General features: G+C 37.8%; 2 protein-coding genes across 2 annotated transcripts in view; one reads left to right on the top strand and one right to left on the bottom strand.

Annotated features, from left to right (window-relative positions):
* Positions 1–12,415, top strand: part of FNDC7 (fibronectin type III domain containing 7) — a 20,874-nt gene extending 8,459 nt beyond the window's left edge. The window contains exons 8-13 of the mRNA XM_034437394.2: positions 537–794; positions 1,680–1,934; positions 3,239–3,493; positions 5,968–6,231; positions 7,523–7,552; positions 8,550–12,415. Coding sequence (XP_034293285.1) covers positions 537–794; positions 1,680–1,934; positions 3,239–3,493; positions 5,968–6,231; positions 7,523–7,552; positions 8,550–8,617 — 1,130 coding nt within the window. The 3' untranslated portion in view covers positions 8,618–12,415. The remainder of the gene's footprint in view (positions 1–536; positions 795–1,679; positions 1,935–3,238; positions 3,494–5,967; positions 6,232–7,522; positions 7,553–8,549) is intronic.
* On the bottom strand, positions 9,111–26,104 carry PRPF38B (pre-mRNA processing factor 38B). Its single transcript, XM_034437396.3, has 6 exons — positions 25,615–26,104; positions 17,329–17,397; positions 15,238–15,389; positions 15,095–15,155; positions 13,152–13,375; positions 9,111–11,144 (listed from the first exon to the last, which is right to left on the bottom strand). The coding sequence occupies exons 1-6, from the start codon at positions 25,951–25,953 to the stop codon at positions 10,304–10,306; spliced, it is 1,686 nt and encodes a 561-aa protein (XP_034293287.1). The 5' UTR covers positions 25,954–26,104; the 3' UTR covers positions 9,111–10,303.

Genomic DNA, 26,104 nt, shown 5'->3' with positions numbered 1-26,104 from the left:
TTAGATGAAAGAACTGAGAAAGAAATGTGCTGAGCACATTGTAAGCCGCCCTGAGTCTTCGGAGAAGGGCGGCATATAAATCAAATTAAAAAAAAAAAACAGGCTGGTGTCAACCTGGTTTTAATTCAAGGATGAGCAATTATTCTTTCCCTCTTGTTGAGGTTTTTAGTTCTGGAGGAATAATCTCTTGATTACAGTACTGATCATATGGCCTGGGTTAAAAGCAAGAAGTAGACTGGTCCTGAAATGTCTTCAGGAAATCAGACTACTGAAATGCCTACTTATGGTTATGTTTGGATGGCTTTTTATATTAGAAGATCCTTGATGACCCAACAGTAGGACCATTGCCACTTGGAATAGTGGTGCTGAAGTACCCAAGAGTTGTTCAGCAATTATTTCTTCTATCATAATATTACAACATAAGAACCCATGACTAAATCCTTATTTGGGATGTTTGCATTGCAATAATTTGCTTTATTATTTTTTAGTATTGTCTTAATCCCAACCCTGCCTTCTTTTTTTTTTCTTCCTTTTAGCACCTTGCTGTCCTAGTAATTTTAGCCCAGTCTTTGTGTCTAGTGACACAGTTCAGATTATCTGGTCTCCTGTCCGTGGTGCTGAAATGTATGAAACCAAAGCTGTTGCCCTGACCAGTGAGTTACTATGCCATGATACTGCCACAACGTGTACCTTCTCTGCCCTTGAATGCAACACTCAGTACAATATCACAGTTTATTCATTCAGTGAAATCAGAGGCAGCAATATGTCATGTGAACCTAAACAAGTGACAACAGGTATGACTCTAGCCTTTATTTTGGAGCAAGACATCAATTATAATAAGAGGAAATGAGACTTGAAAATAAACTAATATTTGCTATCTTATGATGTCCATGTTGAAAGTGGCAGAAGAAAATGACTATACGTACATTTATCACACTTCAAAGTACTTTTGAGAGGGGGGAATATCCAAGAGAACAACTAAAATAAAACTGCTTTGCATTTCTTTTGAAAATTTGGGTATTGTTTTTCCCTATAGTAACTGTTTATTATTGTCTGTTAAGCACAATTACAGCAAAGGAATGTTGGCTAATTTTTCTTTGTTTTATTTTGGCTCTAATAATATAGTATCAATATAGTTAAGCACTTGATTACATTATTTTCATTAAGTAAAGTATTCTTCAGGTCAGGCTGGATTCTTAAAATCTCCATAGATATGTCTACATAATATTCTTGGTGACACTATAGAAGTGAATTTGGCCATTGGTCTTTTTTTAAAAACATGCCAGTCTAGCCTACAGCCTTGATCTCCTTCACAAGTTTGACCAAATTCTGCTTAGCTTTTGATAATACACAGTTCATGACACCAATGATCATTTGGGATTTGTTGTAAACTACTGACAATTATTTTTGTTGAATCTAATAAAATACAATAAATAAATATTAGAGAAGTTTATGCCATACAATCTCTTAAGAAAATATTGAAAATTATTATTTTGAAATTTCAAATAAAAATTTGAAAGAACATGGTTGCAGAGAGAGGACATTTTGCAGTATGTGTGTTTCCACTGTTGTATTATTGGACTTTCAGTAAAATTGCTGATGTTATAATGCTCTTTTAATACAGTATATGTCACAAATAAGAATGTGGTGTTTTCTCTGCTCTTTCTATAACCTTTCAGCTCCGTGTAGCCCAGAAATATTAAACATCTCAAAGGACACTCTTTCTATAATTAGTGTGTATTGGCATGCCCGTAGTGATGGAGCAATGTATACTGTCACAGTAAAAGGAGAAGCAGGAAAGTGGTATTGCACAAGTTCTGGAAATTCATGCTCTATCCATAACCTTCCGTGTGGGTCCCTGTTTTTTATCAATGCTGTAGCAAGTACAGAAGCAGGATACAGTTTACCTAGTTACAGTGTCCCATTAGAGACAGGTAAGGAAAGTATTTTTGTTGTTATTAGTTGTGAACTTGTGTCCGACCCATCGCGACCCCATGGACAATGTTTCTCCAGGCCTTCCTGTCCTCTACCATCCTCTGGAGTCCATTTAAGCTCAAGCCTATTGCTTCAGTGACTCCATCCAGCCACCTTGTTCTCTGTTGTCCCATTCTTCCTTTGCCCTCAATCTTTCCCAGCATTAGGCTCTTCTCCAGTGAGTCCTTCCTTCTCATTAGGTGGCCAAAGTATTTGAGTTTCATCTTCAGGATCTGGTCTTCTAAAGAGCAGTCAGGGTTGATCTCCCCTAGGACTGACCGGTTTGATTGCCTTGCAGTCCAAGGGACTCACAGGAGTCTTCTCCAGCACCATATTTCAAAGGCCTCAATTCTTTGATGCTCAGCCTTTCTTATGGTCCAACTTTCACAACCATACATTGCAACTGGGAAAACTATAGCCTTGACTATACGAAGGAAAGTATTGCAATAATACAACTGAAGTCACCAGTGTGCAGTATGCACTTATTACAAACATCATCCCCCCCTTGCTTTAAACAGCACCACAACTGGTTTGTAGGCCAAAATTATAAAGGGCCCCCATACCATAGATATAATGTGGTTGTCCAGCACCAAACTGGTTGTAGAAGGACTATAAGAACACAAACTTGTTCTTAAACAGAGAATGTAGATCCACCTGACATACTGTAGATGTATAATTCTGAAATAAAGCCGCCAGCAACAATACAGTAATCCTCAATTTATGACCACAATTTAGCCCAAAATTTCTGTTGCTAAGTGAGACATTAAAGGAATTTTGCCCTATTTTGCAACTTTTCTTGCCACAATTGTTAAGTGAATCTGGCTTCCCCATTGATTTTGCTTGTCAGATGGTCACAAAAGATGATCCCTACAACTGTCATAACTATGAGTCAGTTGCAAAGCATCTGAATTTTGATCACATGACTTTGGAGATGCTACAACAGTCATAAGCGTAAAAAATGGTCCTAAGACACTTTTTTCAGGGCCGTTGTAACATTGAACGGTCACTAAATGAACTGTGGTAAATCAAGGATTACCAGTGCCATTTTTTTCTCAAGTAGTATTGAAATATTTATAGGAAGATGTATGTTACACAAGACGTGATAGATCTGTTATCCATGTTACTGACATTTTATCAGCATAAATAGCATCTATTGCCAAAGTTGCTAAAATACTTTAGTCACCCCTTAAGAACATGGCTGTCTGTACAGTATTTAAAAGAAGGCTAGTATCAAATGCTAAACATTTTCTTCTTTTTTTTCAAGATCCTTGCTGCCCAGCTGATCTTTTAGTAACTCAAGTGACACAATCCGTAACCAATATCAGCTGGTCTCCTGGGACTGGTGCAAAGACATACATAACCATTTTGGAATCAGACCAAAGACAAGCCCGGTGTCATACTCTCCAAACCTCTTGTCTCCTGGGGTGCATTATTTGTGGAACTAACTACACTGTAACTGTCAAAGCAGTTAGTGAAACGGGTTTGATCTCTGATTGCATATACAACGGATTTTCTTCTAGTAAGTATGTGAAATTGCTGATTAAAACTGTTGTTGAAATACGAGAATATAAAAGAATGTTTGCATGCAATTAGTAATTTATGTTCATGGGCTTGAAATCTGAAAACGGTTAGTGAAAAAGAACTTACAGAAAGGGCCTTTCTGGATCCTCTCCTCTCAGCTCCTGTTTTTCTAGAGCAGGGGTCAGCAACCTGCGGCTCTGAAGCCCCATGTGGCTCTTTCACCCCTCTGCTGCGGCTCCCTGTCACTCAAAATATGCATCACAACCGCCAATGTGTGACACCCGCCGGCACGCGATTTATTGAGCTTTTCAACCCCCAGTAGGCCAACCATGGATAAATCCAAGGAAAGAAAAGTTTCAAAAGAAAATGTTTACATATGTTAGTATTGTGGCCGCTCAAGAAATAGTCAGGCACGGGAAGGCTTTTGTGGCTCCCGGTGTTTTCTTTTCTGTGGGAAACGGATCCAAATGGCTTTTTGAGTGTTTAAGGTTGTAGACCCCTGTTCTAGAGAATCATTGATACTTCAGAAGAGAATGATCTTCAGTGTCTAGCCAGGCTGTCATCAAGGCCAGTCCTACTTCGTGTGTAAGTGGTTATAGAGAGGATTGTTCAAACTGAATAGGAGCATCATAGATTCCCTCACGATGTAATCCCTTATGTCCCATTCAAAGTCTTTGGTAACTTTTACGGAAATCCAAGAATGCAGATAATCTCCGTGTAACAACAGCAATTGGGACCAGAATTTCCAATATTAATGATGTGCAGTGTTACATGATCACATTACTTCATGACACTAATCCTGGCAGTTCTGCTTGCCATTGTAACCCCAGGACTGGGTGGGCCATTAAATTGGAAGAGGCAAGAGTCCCAAGCACCCCCATGTGGGGGTACAAAAGTGCCATGGACAGATGTTGTGGAGTATGGCTGTGTGTGCGCATGAGTGCCATAGGGTGGTCTGCAGATTCTATGGCAGATGCTTGGAAGTACAGTTGAACTGATGAGGGCCTCAGATGGGTGGTAGGGAGTGCTGGGGGCCGATGAGAGCCACAGGTAAGATGCTGGATGAGCACTAGAGAACACAGGTCTGATAGTGGGGGGCCATCAGTGGGATGATAAGGCTGTGGAGGGGGCATTAGGGAGGATAGGCTGGCAGGTGGAGGCTGCAGGTGGGTACTACAGAGTGCAGATGGAAGAGCTCTAAGGGCAGGCATGCTACAGAACTTGAGTGTCCATGGGGATGCTATGGAGTATGAGATCCCTGAGATCTTCTAGTGGGGCTCCTTGGAGTAAAATATGATGAGAGTAGTTTACGACCTTCCTTGCCAGTTTCTCCATCGACTTTGCTTGGAAGGGAAAGTTACAAATGGTGATCACGTGACAGCAGGATGCTGCAGCTATTGTAATTGGGAGCCAGTGCCTGAAACATGATCATGTGACCATGGGGATGCTGTGACGGTTGCAACTTTGAGGATTTGTTGCAAGTACCATCATAAATTTGGTCACTGAGTTAGTGGTTGAAGTTAGAGGAGTATCTATAAGAGTAAGAAAGCCTTCATGAGTTTTCTTTCGTTATGACACTCTACTTGTTATGTCCCCTCATAATAAATAGGTGCATGTCATACGTAACTAATCCAATTTTTATATCTGCAGCCTATGTGATGCCTGATTATGCGGAATAAGAAATCTTTTTCAGTTTGCTGTCCTGGCTTCGTGTATGTGTCAAGTAAGCCTAGTGCTTGCCTGGACTGGTCCCTGCACTTTTCTTGGCAAGATAGTGATTCACCATTGCCTTCTTTGTAATTTGTGAGAGAATAATTAGCCCAACGTCACTCAGCTGGATTTGTACCTAGAGTGAGACTAGAATTTCTAGCCTGGTGCCTTAACCGCTACCCCAAACTGGCTTTCTGGAGGCTGCAAAAAGTTTGATCAAAGAGGGTGTTACTGCTGTGGTGGAGGAAATGGTTTCAGGCTTGTTTCTTTAGTTTTAGGATTTTGGGAGACAGGCAGGATTAATGGGGAAAATAGTCTTTTAAACTCCTTTGAAAATGTTAGCTCATCCCCTCTATGGCTTGCAAATAAGGCATGTGTAAACTTTATACTAGCTGCATGTTGCTAACACTTATAACATTTATTTATGATGATTTAATGGTCATAAAACTAATCAATTCCAACATACTGTATAATCCAGCCTTCTGAGGTTGAAAGTGACCTGCTTGACTGAAGAACCAATAGGTAACTAACAGGGTTCACAAAACAAATACTAAAGTTGTAAAACCAAACACACACATTATATAGATTATGAAAATCCTACCTCCTTCCTTTTGCTGAAACGAGAACAGTATCAGAACACCATTTAAGTTTTCACTGATATCTGTATAGAATGCTTTTAAATGCCAATAAGTGGTAAGAAATGTAGGTATTCAACAGTGCCTTTAAGTCACTAAAGCTGCAATTTATTTTATTTTCTCTTAGGTGCTTGCTGTCCATCTGGGGTTAAATTATACAGACTGGGCAACAATAGCATAAGAGTATATTGGCGCAGTTCAAAAGAGTCAATAAATTACAGCACAAATCTATATGGCTCAAAAAGAAATTTCACCTGTATATCCACTGGAGCCCTGACATACTGTGACATCACCGAGATACCCTGTGGGGACGTCTATATGGTGGCAGTGTCACCGCTAATTGATCATAATAGAGCAAAGCTTGCATTTTGTCCTAAGAAAATGTATTCAGGTAAAAACCCTAAAAGGGATTGCAATAGTAAAAAAATTTGGTGGGACCGCATATGCAGAGAAATAAAAATACTGTATTTTTCGGAGTATAGGACACACCTTTCCCCCCCCCCTAAAAGGGGGTGAAAATTTAGGTGCATCTTATACACCGAATGTAGCTCCGGCCACCCACTGGTCCCCACCCTTTGACCTCTGCCTCACAGCAATTTACCTCCTTGCAATAAGCAGCAAGAAACAGCTCATTTCAGCTTCAGCACAGCCTAATTAGCACAAATTGACTGGATCAGCCTCCTGACTCTCAGCTGTTTTGCAGAGGCCTCTGCTGCTTGCTGCAAGGAGGTAAATTGCTGGGAGCAGATTTTTTTTTCTCCTGCTAATCAAGCTATGCTGAAAACAAAAATGAAAGTAAACCAGGCTGTTTGCTGCAACGAAGCAAAATTGCTGGGAGGCAGAGGCAGATTTCTTTTTCTTGTTTTCCTCACCAAAAAAGGTAGGTGCGTCTTATAGTCCAGTGCGTCTTATACTCTGAAAAATACGGTACATAGAAATTATTAATCTGGTTTAAGATGATGTCTGGCTGGGGCATTCTGGCAGTTGAAGTCCACAAGTCTTAAAAAAGTTGCCAAGGTTGGACACCCGATTTACACAATGACTGGCATGTACACTATTATCATTGCCAGATTGTCAGCCCATCTTTGTGATGCCTGCTAACAGCATGAGAACTCTCTACATGGTGTAGAAGCAATTATTTTGTAACACATCATTTTCATTCTAGAGACTTGCTTCTCATTAATCTAGTCCATGAAAGCTTGTGACACTGTTGATGAGAATTTTGGAAAAACTACTAGCATTTTAGAATTAATGTTCTATTCAACTAAGATTCAAATTTACTAGTGTTTCTGAGTGCATGTATGTACATTTTAAGTCAGTATCAATTCCCGATGACTGCCTGGACAATTTTCTTGCCAAAGTTTTTCCGATGAGGTTTGCTTGCTTCCTGGGGAAGTTGGTGTGACTGGCCCAACATCATCCAACTGGCTTTGAGACTAAGGCGGGACTATCTCCTGTTTTCTAGGCTGCTGCTATCTTAACCACTAAACTCTTACCCAGCTTTATCCTAGATTAGTTTCAAATATGAATGTATTTACAAGTTTATAAAGTTACACATTGATTTCATTGTATAAAACTCATCCAGCAATTTTAAGCTTTTTTTTTTTTTTTAATAAGCCAATGTAACCTTTTTGATAAGTTTTGCTCTCTTAAATACTTATATTTGCATATTTTTCTTCTAGTGACATGTTCTGGAAACTCAGTAGGAATGGGTAAGTGGATTCTTAATGAACATTTTGGTTAAGTTAGTGTTCTTAAGTTAAGCTTCAACTAACTGGATATTTAGATATTTGTATCAGAAACTCATCCTCTCTGATACAATTTCTGTTTTAACATTGGTATTTTCTACATAGAAATACATAATCAAGAATGTCTATCGATCTATGTTCAGAACTACATGAAATTTGGTATGCAGTATACTACAAACTTTAAGTTACTAAAATCTTAACACTTGAAACTGCTAAACGTAGCTGAAGGGAATGAACTAAATGTGACAAGAAAGCACTCTGCCTAAACCAACCTCAAGTCATGTTACTTAACCCCGAAGGAAGCAAAAACCATTACCAAAGCCAGAGGTTGCTTGTATTTGATTGATTGCAAAAAGTTAAGGCCTAATTAATACACAGCGGAGAGACTAGGGCTGTTGAAAAAGCATTTCAGAAAGGTGGTTATAGCAAACCATTTCCATATTGTTATTCATAAAAAAAGGAGTGTGTCCATGAAGCTACCATTTTGGCTTGCCCTGAAGATAATTTCAGTTCTAAATTTTCAAGTGAATTTTCGGAATTACCTTCTTTCTTTATGACTAATCCTTACCAGAAGTAGCAAAGTATTTTAAATCTGAAACTTTCTGCACTCATAAGAGATCTATCCAACATTACTAGAACAACTGCATTGTCTAAACATTGTTTTGCACTCAGAAGCAATCAAGTTTAAACAATGTGTTAGGATATTACCTGGGGCATTAGAAAAGCAGATTGAACTTGGACTGTTTCAAAAAATAAACATTATACAGTATATAAATTATCCCTACCTATCTTGAATAGGGAAAAACCCATTGCCCTGAAAGAGATTAAGGTCTTAGCACTTCTATTACAAAGTAAAACACCAGATAAACATTGTTCATAAAGGGTCAAATTGAGATAGAGTATATAAAAACTCAATACCTTAATTATTGGATTTAAATGTATATTTTAATACAATTTTCAGTGATTTACAGAGGAAGAAGTGCAGATCAGCATCAGGTGCTGAGTGAAAAAACTGAAACAATTCCGTAAGAATATTTAAAACTATCTTTGAACTGGAATGTAATGCTCTTTATGCCTTTTCATTCTATATCCAGCTTCCACTGTACTTTTTTTGGATCACTTGTTTCAACAGATGTGTACCATATATTTTAGTCAGAAAAGATGCTATTAGAATTCTTATAAAATTCCACCATGTAATTATTATTGCATATTTATATCCTTTCCCCAATGTGAACCATTATGGAGAATTTAACACTATAAAATATATTTTTCCTGTATGTCTTTGAGGATGACATGCAGGCTATTTTCACTATATAAAGATTACTATTAATAACCTAATAAGCATCATAAAGGTACCAAACTAGTTCTCCATTCTGTTATAAAACCACTCAGCCAATTGGCTTGTTCAGTAGTTTTGCTCATAGACCAGAGGTCTACTCTTTACACAATGAACTGCAATTTCTATTGTTTATGCATGCCCAGGCTGACTTGTTTTTCACAATGAACTGGTGATAACCACAAATAAATTAATCCAGTCTTTATTCCAGATATTTCTTATACAGGCCACTAGAACAAATCTACCAAACAGATATGAACTTTTGTGATATGATTTATCTTTCGGTTCGGCATTTTGACATTATCTCACAGGTAATAAAATGTTTTAAAATTTAGTTCCTGTTGTTAGAGAAAAGTTCTTCAGCTCAAGCAATGATCACAAATCTTTGATTAAAAAAACATTATGCATTACGAAAGGAACACTATGAAGAATGTTTTATTTTAAATGTCTCATTTATAAAAAAAAGATCTGACAGTCTGAAACTTAAAAGTCTGGTATTTGACCTTATTTTGCCATCCTGCCTCCCTCAATACATCTTTGTTAGCCTAAGGTTGTTTCATGAATAACAGGGCAAGGGCATAACATAACAAATGAAAAACATAAGGTAATTTGTATTGAAAGAATTTTTACATGAACAATAAACACTAGCCATAAAGTATATGCAGATATGGTACATAGGATTATCAATCTTAAATGTCCCTGTGAGGTAGCATTGACTACTACATAAAACTCAGCCAAATCTATATCCCTGCCTTAAATTGCTACCTCCTTTGAAAAGTCTAATCTAATTATAACACATTCTTGAGTTTCACAGTTAAAATGTGTTTTAAATGTGTTCCCAAGACAACAGTTCTAGAACTGCAACCTTCATGGATGCTGAATGCACATAAATATTTTAGATATAATACATGTTCAAGACCCATCCTTAAAAGCTTCTGCCATACTATTATGCAAAGCACAGCCATGCTAATGCAAAGATAGAAACCATAATTCCACATCTATAAAACAAAGTAGAATTAGTGGCAGTTTTATTGCCGTATACAAATTTAACCAACATGGCAACCATGCCAAAGGAATTACAACAGTTTCAGGACATATGTACAGATTGTACATTTCAGAAACAGTTGAACATTTTTTTTTAAAAAAATGCACAAATAGATTTGCATCATGAAATTAACTAAATAAATGGACTGGAATAGCCAACACTTTTAATGGGATTACAAAGGCACTTCCCTACTCAAAATAGGAAATGACAATCTGCAGCCTAGAGGGAGGTTGAAGAAGAGTGCTCATCAACTACTGCACAATCTCGATTTTAAGAAAAAATAAGCAAGATTTCAAAACATTTATAGGATTCAATGTGATCCATTTCTGAATATTTATACAGTCTCATCTTTGTTTTTAGATGGTTTTTCTTGATTTTCTTGTTCTGTACTTTGGCTCCTCTGATCATGTTTATCTGAGTGGTCCTTATCGCTGTGGTCATGTCTGTGGGAACGTTCTTTGCTTTTGCTACGTTTTTGTGATCTTTCTTTACTAGGACTACGGTCTCGTTTTCGAGACTTTTCACTGCTATCAGTTCTTCCTCTGCTTCTGCTTCTGCTCTGCTTGTTTGATTTCTCTTTACTTCCACTTTTATGTTTACTTGACTTGTCTTTACTCCTGCTTCTACTATGCTTGCTAGCATTTCTACTTGTACTTCTGCTCCTATGCTTACGATCCCTACTTCGGCTTCGGCTATGCCTCCTCTCCTTTTTGGCATCTCTTTTTTCATCTTTATGCTTCCTTTCATCTTTTTCATCTTTGTGCCTCCTTTCATCTCCTTCATTTTTACCTTTTCTGTCTTTCGATTTTTCTCGAGAATGTTCTCTCTCTCTAGAGCGATCTCGTTCTCTTTCAACACCTCTCTCTTTGTCATGGTCACGCTCCTTCCTTTTATTTCTTTCATTTTCTTTCTCTCTCTCTCTCCTGTCTCCTTTTCGATCGCGGCTTCGACTTCTGTGCCTTTCCCGACTCCGCCTACGTTCCAATGCACGATCAGAACTTCGAGACCGTCGCCTTTCCCTCTCTCTCTCCTTAGCTTCACGCTCTAATCTTTGTCGCTCCCTTTCCCTTTCCAATTCTCTGTCAAAACTGGATGAACCCCGTCCTTCCCGATGATGACTTCTGCTTCTTGATCTTCTAGGTGACCTCCTAGGACTCAAGGATCTTCTCGGAGACCTATATTAAAATGACATAATGCTTTAGAAACAGAGTTTTTTCACAAGTATTTAACTGTAGAACATCTGAACTTTTTCATCTGTTGGGTTATCAACTTTAAGAATCAAATTTTTGCATTATTAATTTATTATACCTGATGTAATGTATAAGAAAATGCACAGAGGCAGGGTGCAATCATTTGATCAACTTCTGGTGTCTACTTAGCATAATTAATTGTATTTGTATATCGCCCAATCCTCAACAAAACTGGGTGACTGTTTAATTTACATTAAATACTTTATATAAGTATTTAATTGCCATCCCCATCAGAAGACACAGGTCATCTTATATAAATAAAAGAACCTAGAACATAAAATCACAAAACTGTTATTTTAGAAATAAAGATCAATGAATAAACTGAGATGTAATAGCAGCTAACATATAAATTATAACAGGAAAAAATGTTGAAAAACGATTGCTTTTACTTCTTTCATCAGAGTTAACTCAAAGATGGGTTTATCTTGAAATGGACAAACCATAAGACCAGGCAGCCACACAAAAGGCAACTTTTCTGGTTCCCATCTCTTTAGCTTCATGAATAGTGGGTATCTACCACAGGCTTTCATGACTTGAACATGCGGGATGAACAGATTCTATTTGGATCACACAGTCCCAAAGACAGCCAGGATCCAAGCTATGAAAAGATTTAGAGATAACTACCAACTAGCACTTTGAACTGGATTAGGAAATCTACAGGTGACCACTATAGTAATCAAAGAAGTGTTACTCTGCTGAACTGGATTTCATCTGTCAGGATATGGGCTCTCACATTCATTGTTAGTTGAAATTTCTGAATAATAAGCAATTTGAAATGGAGCATGTTGCAATAGTCTAATATGGGTGATGAGGATATGAGTAAATATAGCCAATGCACTCAAAGAATGGATCTATTTATTCCTCTAGGAGGAGCCACAGATTCAAGAGAATCTACACTTCACACATGCTCCTTCATCAGTGAAACTCCATTCAAAGTCCAAGTCAGAGCTACTAAAAATCTTTCTGAATCATTACACATTCAACTTGAACCTTTTTGACCTATTCAGTCCCTGATAACTTCTAAGCACTAGGTATGATAAACTCTGCATCTCTGGAGAGGTTTAATAAAATCCAAAGGACTGTGATTCCCATTATACAGGTCCCATTATAATAATTTACAATAGAAATAAATGCAGTTTTTGGTCCAGATTGGCAAGGATCTAGATGAACTATTTCTTCTAGGATATTTTCCAACCCCCTTCACCCAACTTTCCCTAAACAAATGGGTTGGAGATCAAACAGGGTCACATAAATCCTATGTAAACTTGCAAGACTAATCAAGACTGAGCAAAGGGCACCAAGCTACTAGTAAATACAGGAAATTTAACCTCATATAATAGATGCATGGAGGGTCAGCAACTGCCTCAGCTGGGCATGTCACATCAGCAATGGAAGAAAGAAGATGGTGAAGATCAGGTTGGGTGAGCAGGGGTACAGTGTCAGTAGAATACAGGGCAGACAAAAGGGCAGAATTAAGGGGGGAGGGCACTGAAGTGCACACTGCAGTTATAAATGGCAGGTTGCCAAGTATCCAAATGTTGATCGTATGACTGCAGGGCACAAGAACAATCATAACTTCAAGGACCAGCTGTAACTACCATTCATTCCGCATATCCTAGCTTTGAATGGTCATTGAACAAATGGTCACTGAGGACTACCTCTACATGAGCAGGTGTTCAAATTAAATTTCACTTCAACCATGAACACCTAATAGTGAAGTCCATTTATCACAACTTAACTACCATATGGGAATATGTACCATTCTTACAAAGGAGCTGAGAAAATAACATGAAGCAGTTTGTTAGTTCAAAATGATATATTATTTGTGTAATAGCAATAGATAAATAATATTTACAATAGCAAAGTAATGCAATGATTATGCCAAATTATAAGAGAATGATTAAAATTTATTTTATAAAGTTAAAATATAACCTTGAACGTCTACGCTCTGTATGCCTGTCTGTTTCTTCTACTCCCTCTTTGCCATCCTTCTTGATTTTTCTAGGTCTGGCTTTAATTTGTTGATCAATGTTCTTTTGTACCGGTACAGGAATTCTCGGAAATAACGTAGAAAACCATTCAAGCTTAGTAAGAAAAGAGCGTAGCATTTCTCCAATGGTCATCATGCAGCCGCCACCTGCTTTCACATCAAGGTCCTTCAAAAGAGAAACACAAAACACAAAACACATTCTGATTGTGAGAAGCTATCTAAAATTTATTTAGAAACAAATGCTACTTATACTGATTGCCATATTTCAAATACGATGGCTTAGCTGTTTTTGCTGATAATTAAGCTCTTATATGAACTTCATCTCTTGCATCTTTGCATTTTGCTATTTTACTGGCTGGAAATTTGATTTAATACCTAAGCATGCAGGTATAGACTATTCCTGCAGCCAGGCAGAAAAGGATCCATTTCTTAGTAAATCAGGTTGAAATATTAGCATAACTGAGTTGTATTCTATTATCACATATGGTTATTCCATAAAGGAACAGTAATTTGTTCTACATTATCTGGTATTTTGAGGACTATTGCCACAAATTAGAACTACCATTTATCCATACTTAGGATGACCATTCCTGTCTAAAAATGATCAGAAAAGTCTGTAGTATAAAATGGACTCTACCTAAATAGGAAGCAATAGCAAACCAACTGCCTTGAAGCAGTGAGTTTTCTAATTTAGAGTTATGCAACAAATAAATAAAGTAAGAAATAATTGGAAACGCATAATCCATGATGACCATTGTCTCGGAAAAGGGTCATTACCGCATGAAGGCCTTCTTGCTATGCCCTCTCACAGCTCAGGACATGTTAGTCAGCTATTGTCAGGCCCAAACCTATAGTGCAAGCACACAAGGAAAGTGAGATTTGTTATCTAAAACAGGAACAGAAAATCTGTATGTAAAACTGCTTGCACTCACACACATTTAAGTGTTCAGAAATACAGTTTTTCCAAACAAAATCGTTGCAAAGATTTTCTTTCTAAAGAAGAAAACAATACATTAGCTTAAATGTAGTTCCTGAAAAATATAAATAGAATATCAATGAATTCATAAAAACATTATATTTAGGCAAATATATATTTATAGATATAGATGCTTTCACATCTTCAACACTGGCAAACTGGAAAATATGTTAACATATGAAAGTGATTCCTCTATATTCCTTCAGTTTTAGTTAGTTGGGTGAAAAACTGAGCCATGAATTAGTTATGAATAAGAACTGAGAACATGATAAATAAATAAATAAATAAATAAATGTGCCAGTGTTGTGTATGTGCATGTGTAATGAATGAAAGAAATCCATCTAAATCTCACTTTAAGAGACTGCATCACTTGATTTCAATAACCACTGTTATTGTATAATATTGTATAGTATATGGGTACTATAACAAACATGTTTGTGATAAAACCTAAAGAATTCACATCAGATCAGTGCTGTGTGTGTGTAAAAAAAGAATTCAGATAAACTAATGTATGGGGACTAGAGGAATTTGACATTGAAGCAAGATATATATATATGGAGTTCCTAATTACTATAGAAATTTGTTTTGGTTTTTGTTTTGTTTTTTTGAAAATTTAAGTTTAGTGGACAATTCTAGAAGTGAAAACATTTATTGTTTATTGTTTAAAAAAGTGGCAATTCAAAACTATCAACATATTGCTTCCTAACATAAAACACCTTTCTCTTGAGTTCTGAGAAATGATTAACTTTTAATAAAGTTAGAAAGTGAATCCAAGTTTGCACATCATTAAGGATGAAAGTTTTTACTGCTAAGATTTGCAGTTAAAGATTATTTTTGCATTTCATAAAATATTTAAAATATCAGAAAGAAAAGAAAAAAGAAAACAAAGTATTACCCTTGTTGACATACCTCCTCATCATCGAGAAAGGATTCAAACCAGTCCCATAAATCTTTTGGAGGCTGTGTGTACCTGAAATACAAAGTAATTGTGTAAATTTAACATTTTTTTTCCTGTGGATAAAACGTTTGTAATTAAATACAAAACTACTTACCTAATATACATGAATCCAAGGGCCCTAATGTATGGGGAATCTATATGAGTTATTAGTCCCATCACTTGCTTACGGGTAAGCTTCAAAGTAAATAACTTGTACAAGAGGCAAAAGGCTGTAGACACTATACCTCCAGTTCCAACTCCTCGCACCTTTCAAAATGAGAAGAGAAAAAAACAAACCCATAATTGATTCAACAGAGGAACAATATAGGTGAGGTTTTTTTTTAAATAAATTATTTTCTGTGCTCAAATTTTTAGGAGAAGGAAGAACGGATTTAGGTGTACGTAGTACAAGAAGCTACATCTTCTCTCAATGAAATGACATTATTGCCAATCATTCAACTGGGGCTTGCTTGCATAGCTTAGGGAAGAAATATTTTATTTCCTTACTTAGATTTACATGTCCATCCATTTTGCCAGAGTGAATCTGGGTGGCTAACATTAAAAATAAATCAATAAAATAAAATTAAAAAAGTCAACACATGAAACCTGTTTTCTTCTTCACACATTTGAAAAGCTTGAAGAGAAAACATGTACATATAACTTGTCTGCATGTTTGTTCCTCTTAGAATAAGGGATAAATATGTTATGTATGCAGTGTTTGCTAAACTGGGAAGTAATATTCTAAAATGAAAACGTTTCACAAAGTAAAATTTTATTAATGTTTTTAAAACTTAAATTTTAACTTATTGACTTATTATTTATATAAAGCTTATGTTTCTTCTTTAAAAAACTGAGAACCTAGAAATTAATAAAAATTAGCATTTGATTAAGTATAAAATATAAAAATTAGCACTACATTTATCATTAGGAAAGATTATTTTTAATCATCTTAATCTCCATTATAACTCCGAGTTTGGCAATTTGGTTGCAAACATTTAGTCACCATTTGAGGAGACATTATCAGTGCATTTTGAATTGTGCTCATCTCTCAGAACACAGGTCTTTAAATACCTAAGGCAGTGTTGGCGAACCTTTTCGGCACCAAGTGCTGAAAGAGAGTGTGCACGTGGGGGGAATACCACAAACCGGAAGAGCAGCTCCCTGGTGTGCACATGCGGGAGCGCCAGAAAGAGCAACAGGCGATGGCTGGTGTGCCCGTAGAGATAGCTCTGCTCACCACTTCCAACACGCGTGCCATAGGATCGCCATCACGGACCTAAGGTATCAAAATGTTGTAACTTTGAACGGTTGCTAAATGAATGGTTGTAAGTCAAGGATTACCTCTAGTTTGATCCATTAAATGTTTTGTTCATAACTCATGGAACATATTTTTATTTCAGAGTGAGATTTTCCTCATATTTACTGTTATGAAATATGTTTGAATTTTAGTAGCTCGGGTTGGTAATTAGACCAACCCAAGCTATTAATACCTAAGGTATTTAAAGACCTGTGTTCTGACAGACGAGTACAATTCAAAGCGCAGATGATGATTCTTCGAATGGTGACAAAACGTTTGCAACCAAATTGCCAAGCTCGGAGCTCAAACCAATAGCCTAACTCCCAATCCGAGCTACTAATATTCAAACAGATTTCATAACAATAAATATAAGGAAAATCTCACCCTGAAATAAAAATATGTTCCATGAGTTATGAATAAAACTTTTAATGGACCGATCTACAGGTAATCCTCAATTTACAACCATTCATTCAGCGACTCTTCAAAACTACAACGGCAGTTAAAAAGTTGACTTATGACCTTTTTTCATATTTGCAACCGTTGCAGCATCCCCATGGTCATGTGATCAAAATTTGAGCACTTGGCATGTATTTATGGCAGTTGCATTATCCTGAGGTCATGTGATCACCATTTGTAACTGTCAGCTTCTGACATAGCAAGTCAACAGGGAAAGCCCGATTTGTTCAACAATTACAGGATTCACTTAACTGTGGCAAAAGATCATAAAATGAAGCACAACTCACTTAATAACAGCCTTGTTTAATAATGGAAATGTTGGGCTCAATTGCAGTCATAAATCGAGGACTAATTGTACTAATGAACTGGGTGAGAGCTTGCAAACTAAAGTTTTTTATCGGTCGTTTTGAAAAGATTAACTCCAAAATGCAGAAATCACGTACTTCTACTTACCCCTCCGCACATCCCTGTTTGACCTGCAGTTTTTCTGCTTCCCTTCTCCCAAGGCTCAACATGGGTAACCTGTAAACAAGTAACAAATTAATTAAATCCACCATAACTTCATGTTTATATTTGATTTTCTTCTGTCTGACACAATGTCATTATAATTTTATCTTTTCATTAAGCATATTGTTTCTGTATATTCCAAACTATAAGAAATTTGGACATGCCCCAATTACTATGAATTCCATGAAAAAGTGATGAAAAAGAACATCACCCAAATCATAACATCTTATGCAACTCACTACCACATGATGCAATAATGATTATCAATTATTACAGCATCCCTTGTTTGAGCAAACATATCAGGTCTTCATAAGTAAAGTGAACATAATTGCAAAATACTGATCAGAAATTGGAAGACTCTTAAATGTTATAGAAAGGTTTAGGCATTGTTTAAAATAAAAACAAACCAAATAAAGATATCAATAGCAACTTCAAGCTAATATTTTGTTAAAGTGTTTGTTAACAGTAGTGTATAGAAATGAATGGTAAGTCCTAATCAGTCTATTCTGCAGTTCGTGTGTAGAACCAGGATGGATAAAAATCAATGATTTTTAAATAAATAAATAAAAAAAAATCCGATTTTTTTTATTTAAATCCGATTTTTTTGATTTTTATCAAATTTATTTTAATAAAAAACTTTTGGGGTAAAAATCTATCGTAAGATAGTTTTTTATTTAAGATACATAAATAATTTAGTTTATTCAGCATGAAATGGAGCTCAGTTATGTAGCATGAGGCTGTATATTCTACAACACTGGGACTATCTGTGAGTCAACAGTGGGTCAAAGGAGTAGCAGAGATGACAGTTGCTCTTTAAAAATTATGATTTAAATCGAGTTGATTTAAATCAAGCCTTTTTACTAGTGATTTAAATCATGATTTAAATTGTGATTTAAATCAACTCGATTTAAATCAAATCCACCCTGTGTAGAACAGAATACATCAGTGCCAGTTTGCCTTATTGGTAAAAGCACCATGCTAAAAACCAGGAGACTGTGCCTTTTAGTCCTGCCTAAGGCATGAAAGCTGGCTGAGTGACATTGAGCCAGTCACTCTCTCTCTCAGCCCAACCCATTTCACAGGATTACTGTTGTGGAGAAAACACGAGGAAGAAGTAGTATTAGGTACGTTCACTGCCTTGAGTTGTTCATAAAAATAAAAGTGGGATTAAATAAATAAATAAAATATAGATGCTATTACGCCACTTTTGAAAAGTGCAAAGAAAAAGAAAAAAGACGATAGGATTTACAGCAGCAGACCTAAGCAAAGAGATATTTCTATAGTTCAAAGAATGAGAAGAAAATGAAAGCACACATTCTTTTACTCCCAAAAAACTATTCTTAATTTCCTCCATTGAGTGCAGAATGTAATAGGTGATAAAATAAGTTTCACAAACACACACACACAACTTATATGTGGCTTTTATTATTTTTAAAATATCTAAATTTAGAGCACACATGTAAACATGTAACCATTTCTTTTGAATAATTCATTCTAAATCAAGAATTGATTTGTAAATTGCAAAAATAAGGAAATGTTCATAGCTTAAAACTGAATGAAAACTATATATCCATAGTTGAAATAAATTTTAAAGTTAATTGCAGAAAAATTAACCAAAATAAACAAATCAGTAGCACAACTGTGTCTGATAATGGTGATGTTTGTTCTCCTCCCATATTATCCTAATATCCACATTTAATTAACTAGGAGCTGATTCTCCAATAATGTCATGTTTGTATTTGTTTTGGCATTGAATATAATGACCAAAATCATTCTCCAGTTCTCAAAAAGCTCTTATACATAACCACTTTCACTGATTTTGACAAATACACATTCCTCACAAAAGAACATGTACTACTTGCTATTTTCTATAAGCAGATAGCACATCTTAAAATTTCTCAATCCATTTCTGCATCTTTAGCAAACATTTTACCAAATATATATAAATTCTTATTCTAGTTTTACTTCATTTATTGATAAATGGTGGAAGCTGTTCATTCAATTTTCCTTATACTATACTTGTCACATTTATACTTAGTGCTCAACTTCCGACTGGTCGTTTAGTGACTGCCTGAAGCTACAAAGATTCCCAAAGGTACTTATGATTTGGCTTTGACAGTCACCTCCTTGCATGTGACTACCTTTTGTGTGCTTGGCAAAAGGCCTGCAATTATGGCCACTTGCAAGTATCCAATGGTCAGGTGGTTCTGATTTACATTTTTGCTGAAAATTGGTACTGGTATTTACTTCTGGTTTGGGACAAAAATACCCCACAGCAAACAATGGGTTTGCTTAACAATCACAGCAAACTAATGGTAAAACAGATCTGGTAATGTGACCTGCTTTATAACCATATTGGGCAGGCTCCTTTACAGATGTAAGTTGAGGACTACCTATACTGCAAATTAGACTTTCAGCCAGCAACACATCAGCTGCACATAAAACTACCGTTGCATTCACATTTCTAACCAATACCCCTCTGCCACCACAAGAATTTCTCAGATTTAATGATAAACACATTAAACAACCAAAAGGTTATCACATACCTCTGATGAATACATTTGCTATGTAATCCATTTATTTTTAACCATGCATCATATGCCAGACTTACTGTATTCAACACCCAACACTTAAGTCCGTATTTGTCTAGAACCGTGATGGCAAACCTGTGGCACGCGTAGCCATATTAGTGGGCATGCGAGTTCAGCTCTGGCACGCATGTCTGCGCCGGCATGCTGATTTTCAGGTCTTCTGGGCCCACCAAAAGTAGGGAAACAGGCTGTTTCCTGCTTCCGGAGGGCCCGGGGGATGGGGGGGAGGCCCGTTTTTCTTTCTCACCTGGCTCCAGGGCCTCTCTAGGAGTCTGGGAAGAACGAAAATGGCCTTGTCTATCCCCCAGAGGTCCTCCGGAGGCAGAAAACGCCCCATTTGACAACTTTCAGTCCCACCGGAACTTGTCAAACGGGGCATTTTCGGTCTCCGGAGGACTTCTGGGGGTGTGGGGGAAGGCCGTTTTCGCCCTCCCCAGACTCCTAGAGAGGCCCTGGAGGCTGGGGACAGCAAAAAACAGATCTTCCAGTCCCACCGGAAGTTGTTAAATGGGCAGTTTTCGGCCTCCGGAGGACCTCCAGGGGTGGGGGTGGGGTGCTGGGGAAGGCCATTTTCATCCTCCCCAGACTCCTAGAGAGGCCCTGGAGCCAGGTGAGAAAGAAAAACGGGCTTACCGGGCCATCGTGTGCCAGGAGTGCGGGGTGTGTGGGCACATGCGTGACCACCCCCTGACCACCCCCCTCCTGGCACGTGATGGTAAAAAGGTTAGCCATCACTGTCTAGAACATTCCATAATTCAAGCTTATTTTATTTATCATATGCATTTCTAAATCAACACTTATATAGTACACTGCTGAGTTCATGTACTTCTCAATGACCTGTTGAAAAGCAGCATCCATCTGAATTTTTTCTTATTGTCACCTTAAAGAATCTTTCAATTAGAATTCTGTCAGGCACTTTCCCAATGATATATAACAAAAATTCCCTGTAGTTTTTGCATTCACTTTTGTTATACTTCCCACTGTATACAGTATGGTAAATTCTTCCACCCATGGCTTCTTTTGAAGGCGAGATGGGTAGCCTATAAATTTAATCAATAAATTCTTCCAATTGTCAAGGTCAGACAGTCTTCAAGCACACTTTAAGGAAATCATACAAATGATCAGTAAACTATACCCGTGTTTTACCATTTCTCCAACTATGTCATCTAAGACTACAGCCTTACCATTTTTCAATATTTCGCATTCTCCTTTTCATTCCTTCAGACATTAAAATTTATTGTATTTGTTTCAATTCTATTCTTCAATGTATTATCATCACTGCAATACTAATCTATAAATTCTTCTCCCAGCACTCCACTTTTGCTTCAGCCCAATTTTGCAGCATTTTTGTATGATTTTTTTCTGTATCCATAGCATCTTTCACTTCATCTTTCTACCAAGTCTCCTTTTTCCTATTAAAATAACTCTACATGCTTCTGTGACACAGTACAATGCAATTACACTGCTAAAAAAAAAATAAAGGGAACACTTAAACAACACAATGTAACTCCAAGTCAATCACACTTCTGTGAAATCAAACTGTCCACTTAGGTAGAAACAGATTGACAATCAATTTCACATACTGTTGTGCAAATGGAATAGACAACAGATGGAAAGCATAGGCAGTTAGCAAGACATCTCCAATAAAGGAACGGTTCTGCAAGTGGTGACCACAGACCACTTCTCAGTTTCTATGCTTTCTGGCTGATGGTTTGGTCACTTTTGAATGCTGACGGTGCTGTCACTCTAGTGGTAGCATGAGACGGAGTCTACAACCCACACAAGTGGCTCAGATAGTGCAGCTCATCCAGGATGGTACATCAATGTGAGCTGTGGCAAGGTTTGCTGTGACAGTCAGCGTAGTGTCCAGAGCATGGAGGAGCTACCAGGAGACAGGCCAGTACATCAGGAGACGTGGAAGAGGCCGTAGGAGGGCAACAACCCAGCATCAGGACCACTACCTCCGCCTTTGTGCAAGTAGGGACAGGAGGAGCACTGCCAGAGCCTTGCAAAATGACCTCCAGCGGGCCACAAATGTGCATGTGGCTGCTCAAACGGTCAGAAACAGACTCCATGAGGATGGTATGAGGACCCGACGTCCACAGGTGGGTGTTGTGCTTACAGCCCAACACCGTGCAGGATGTTTGGCATTTGCCAGAGAACACCAAGATTGGCAACTTCGCCACTGGCACCCTGTGCTCTTCACAGATGAAAACAGGTTCACAGTGAGCACATGTGACAGACGTGACAGGGTCTGGAGACGCCGTGGAGAATGTTCTGCTGCCTGCAACATCCTCCAGCATGACCGGTTTGGCAGTGGGTCAGTGTGGAGTGGCATTTCTTTGGGGGGCCGCACAGCCCTCCATGTGCTCGCCAGAGATAGCCTGACTGCCATTAGATATCGAGATGAGATCCTCAGACCCCTTGTGAGATCATATGCTGGTGTGGTTGGCCCTGGGTTCCTCCTAATGCACGCAAATGCTAGACCTCATGTGGCTGGAGTGTGTCAGCAGTTCTTGCAAGATGAAGGCATTGATGCTATGGACTGGCCCGCCCGTTCCCCAGACCTGAATCCAATTGAGCACATCTGGGACATCATGTCTCGCTCCATTCACCAACGCCACGTTGCACCACAGACTGTCCAGGAGTTGGGGGATTCTTTAGTCCAGGTGTGGGAGTAGATCCCTCAGGAGACCATCTGCCACCTCATCAGGAGCATGCCCAGGCATTGTAGGGAGGTCATACAGGCACGTGGAGGCCACACACACTACTAAGCTTCATTTTGACTTGTTTTAAGGACATTACATCAAAGTTGGATCAGCCTGTAGTGTTTTTTTCCACTTTAATTTTGAGTGTAACTCCAAATCCAAACCTCCATGGGTTGATAAATTTGATTTCCATTGATAATTGTGTGATTTTGTTGTCAGCACATTCAACTATGTAATGAACAAAGTATTTACTACGAATATTTCATTCATTCAGATCTAGGATGTCGTATTTTTGTGTTGCCTTTATTTTTTTGAGCAGTGTATTTTCATTGTATTCAAAATTGCTTCCATATTCTGTTTTCTTACACTGATTTTCCATTTATCCTGGGGGATTGACTAATTTATTTTCTAACAGTTTGTTATAAAGGACTTGTATTTTTTTTCCTCCAGTTATTTTTTTCATTTGCCTTTTTTATGTCCATTTCCCCCAAAAAACAACCCGACACTATCTAAAAATGGCATATCCCACAATCAGAATCTTTCATCACACTTCTTCCCTTCACCGATTCCCTCAAACTTTTTATCATAAACAGTAAAATAATACATGTTTTTAGATTTATTGGTAGTCTTCCAACAAACTATGATTTACATTTTTGCCAGAAACTGGTTTCTGGCAAAAACTGCTTATAGTGAACAATGGGTTCACTTTACAACTATTGCAAAAAAGGTAAATAAAATTAACTCAGTTATGTAATGACCTGTTTTACTTATCAAGAATCATGATCATAATTGTTAGGCTCAATTTTGAGTATACATCAAGGATTATCTATATATGGATTACCATAAAAAGTCATTATGACCCTGTAATCCTTTAATTCAGGGTAAAATCGGGGCAAGATATATGTATAAAGAAACTTAGATTCAATATACATATACATACATACATACATACATACATACATAATTAACATTTTTCAACACAAATACTTGCCAAAGACTAATGACAATATTGGGGCTTTCAAATGGCTGAGTTTTGTATTCATTTTTGTTCTCACATATTCATGACATTTTTTTCCTGATTTGCATTCATTCAGAATGTCACATATTTTTTCTGTAAACTCATTCCTGGTGCTTTCATTTCTACTATCAATGAAACATAATGTGTACTTCTATATACACCCATACAATCTGAATGTAACTTCATCCTTTCTGAAATAGCTCTTACCCTTTAATTTCATAAACTATATCTTCACTTCCATGCATGCATTTATTCATCAACTCCACTCCACAAGCCCACCTTAATAAACCTTTCCCCTTTCTTTCCGACAAATACTATGTTTCTCTCTTTCATTTCATTCATTCATACTCTTTAGCACCCCAAGTTGCAATCAAAAACATATGACTGTTACCAGGTGGGTCTCAGTCTGTCACCCATAATGGCTTTGATCCATCAAGGCTTTCACATAATGCTTGTCAATAAGATAAAGGAGGTGTCATCTAAGTTACCAACCTTAGTTATCACATCCCGGAATTTCTGGTGAGATTAGGACAAATGAGTTTTGACTGATTCTGACCAATAGAGCCTCAAACACATCCACAAATCCAGATTTATGGTGTAGGCTTGGATAATTCTATAAAAACTAGATCTCCAACAGATTACCTTGCAATCCCTTATGTTGCCTGCAACTTAAAATAATTGAAATTTAATAGAAAACACTAAGAAGCAATTCCTCTTGTGTAATGCTAACACAGTTCTGACTCTGAAAAGCCTTATTTAACTCACAGTTCAGAATACTTTTTGAATCTGATCAAATTTTTCAGATTAGATTACAAGAAAAAAAATTAGCAAATTGATCTTTGAATGCCTTCTCAAGGGTGAAAACTTAATTTAGCATTTTACAGATCGTTCTTGATTCACAACTGTTCATTTAGTAACTATTGAAAGTTGTGGTACTGAAAAAAGTGACTTATGATCATTGTTCAGTTACGACATTTGCAGCATCTCCATGATATAATCCAAATTTTATAGCTTAGTATTGTTTATGTTTCCTAGTAACTATTTATCTAAATTTTAATGTCTGTATTTTGCTTTTCAAGGCCAGTAAAAAGTCAAGTAGATGCCGTGTCCAGCTAGCCATTATAACATAGAATGGTAGTATCTATACTAAAATTACTAGTGTATTACCCATATGTAAATAAAACCAAGTCTCACAAAGTTCATTAGTATTTTCCCCCCCAGAGAAGCAGTTACAAAAAACGAAAGAATAAATAATACTCAATCACAATGATATATTGGGACATCTGGTAAACATAGAATTTTAGACCAGGAACTCATTCATCCATTAAGCTCATCATGCAGCGCGATGGGGTCATACTCCTCAGGGCAACTATTTCTCACAACTGTTATAAAATTAGATTCTAATATACGCTACCCTGTGTTTCTGGGAGAGAAAAAAACAAAGTAAAATTCACTCTCACTTTAGGTGTGGAAGCAGCATGGAACGGAAAACTATATTTAACCTTACTTTCATTCCATTCCTTTTCCATACTGAGAATTTTTCCAAAGGGATAGGCTTCAACACAAAACCAGTGCTTTTTCCGACCCACCCACTCCCAAATAGTACCAACACACAATTGGGGTCAGGAATTAGGTCGAGAGGTTTACATCTACTTTTTGTAGGTTTTGGCTGCCCCTTTTGCACAAACATTCCGGTGTAAGGCCCCCTCCGTTGATTTCGAAATAGGAAGGGGAGGAAGAGCAGCCCCTTTCTAGCCTCTTTCTTTCAGAAGGAAGTGGGAAGGGAGGCCCACCCAACTCGAAGGCCGGAGGCCACAATGTTCGGCCTCAAGAGAGCCTCGTTTCGAGGATCCCTCTAGCTTCGCCCCCGTTCCCCAAGTGGCCTATTATTTCCTATCCCGCCTCGCCCGCTCACCTTGAAAAAGATCTCGTCGACCACCTCGTGGTAGGTCTTCAGCTCGTAAAGCTGCACCTTGAAGTAAGGGGACGAGAGGATGTTGGTGAGGATCATGGGGTTTAGGTTCATGGTCTTTTCATTCCCCCACAGAGGCAGAGCGTTGCCTTGCTTGCCCGAGGCGGCCGGTTTGGGGCCCGCGCTCTGGAGCGCTAACGGGGGAGACAAAACGGCGCCGGCCTGCGGATTCTGCTGCTGTTGCAGGATCCCCTGGTGTTGTTGCTGCTGCTGCTGCGGCGACTGGTGAGGCGGCAGCGGGTGGCAGTTGCCGGGCCCCACGAGAGGGCAGTTATTGGCCATAGCGGCCCCAGCGAAAAACAAGTCGCTGGCGCCAAAGGAGCGGGCGACTAGGCCGCGCGAGTAAGGCGGGCTGAAGCCTTCCAGCTTGAACGCAGAGCGACTCCGCCAACCGCCGACAAGATGGCGGCTCCCGCGGAAATGAACAAAAAAA

This window comes from Pantherophis guttatus, chromosome 3 (assembly GCF_059756535.1).
Source record: "Pantherophis guttatus breed Tessera chromosome 3, ASM5975653v1, whole genome shotgun sequence".
Classification (NCBI taxonomy): Eukaryota; Metazoa; Chordata; class Lepidosauria; order Squamata; family Colubridae; genus Pantherophis; species Pantherophis guttatus.
This window is presented reverse-complemented; position numbering and strand designations above follow the sequence as displayed.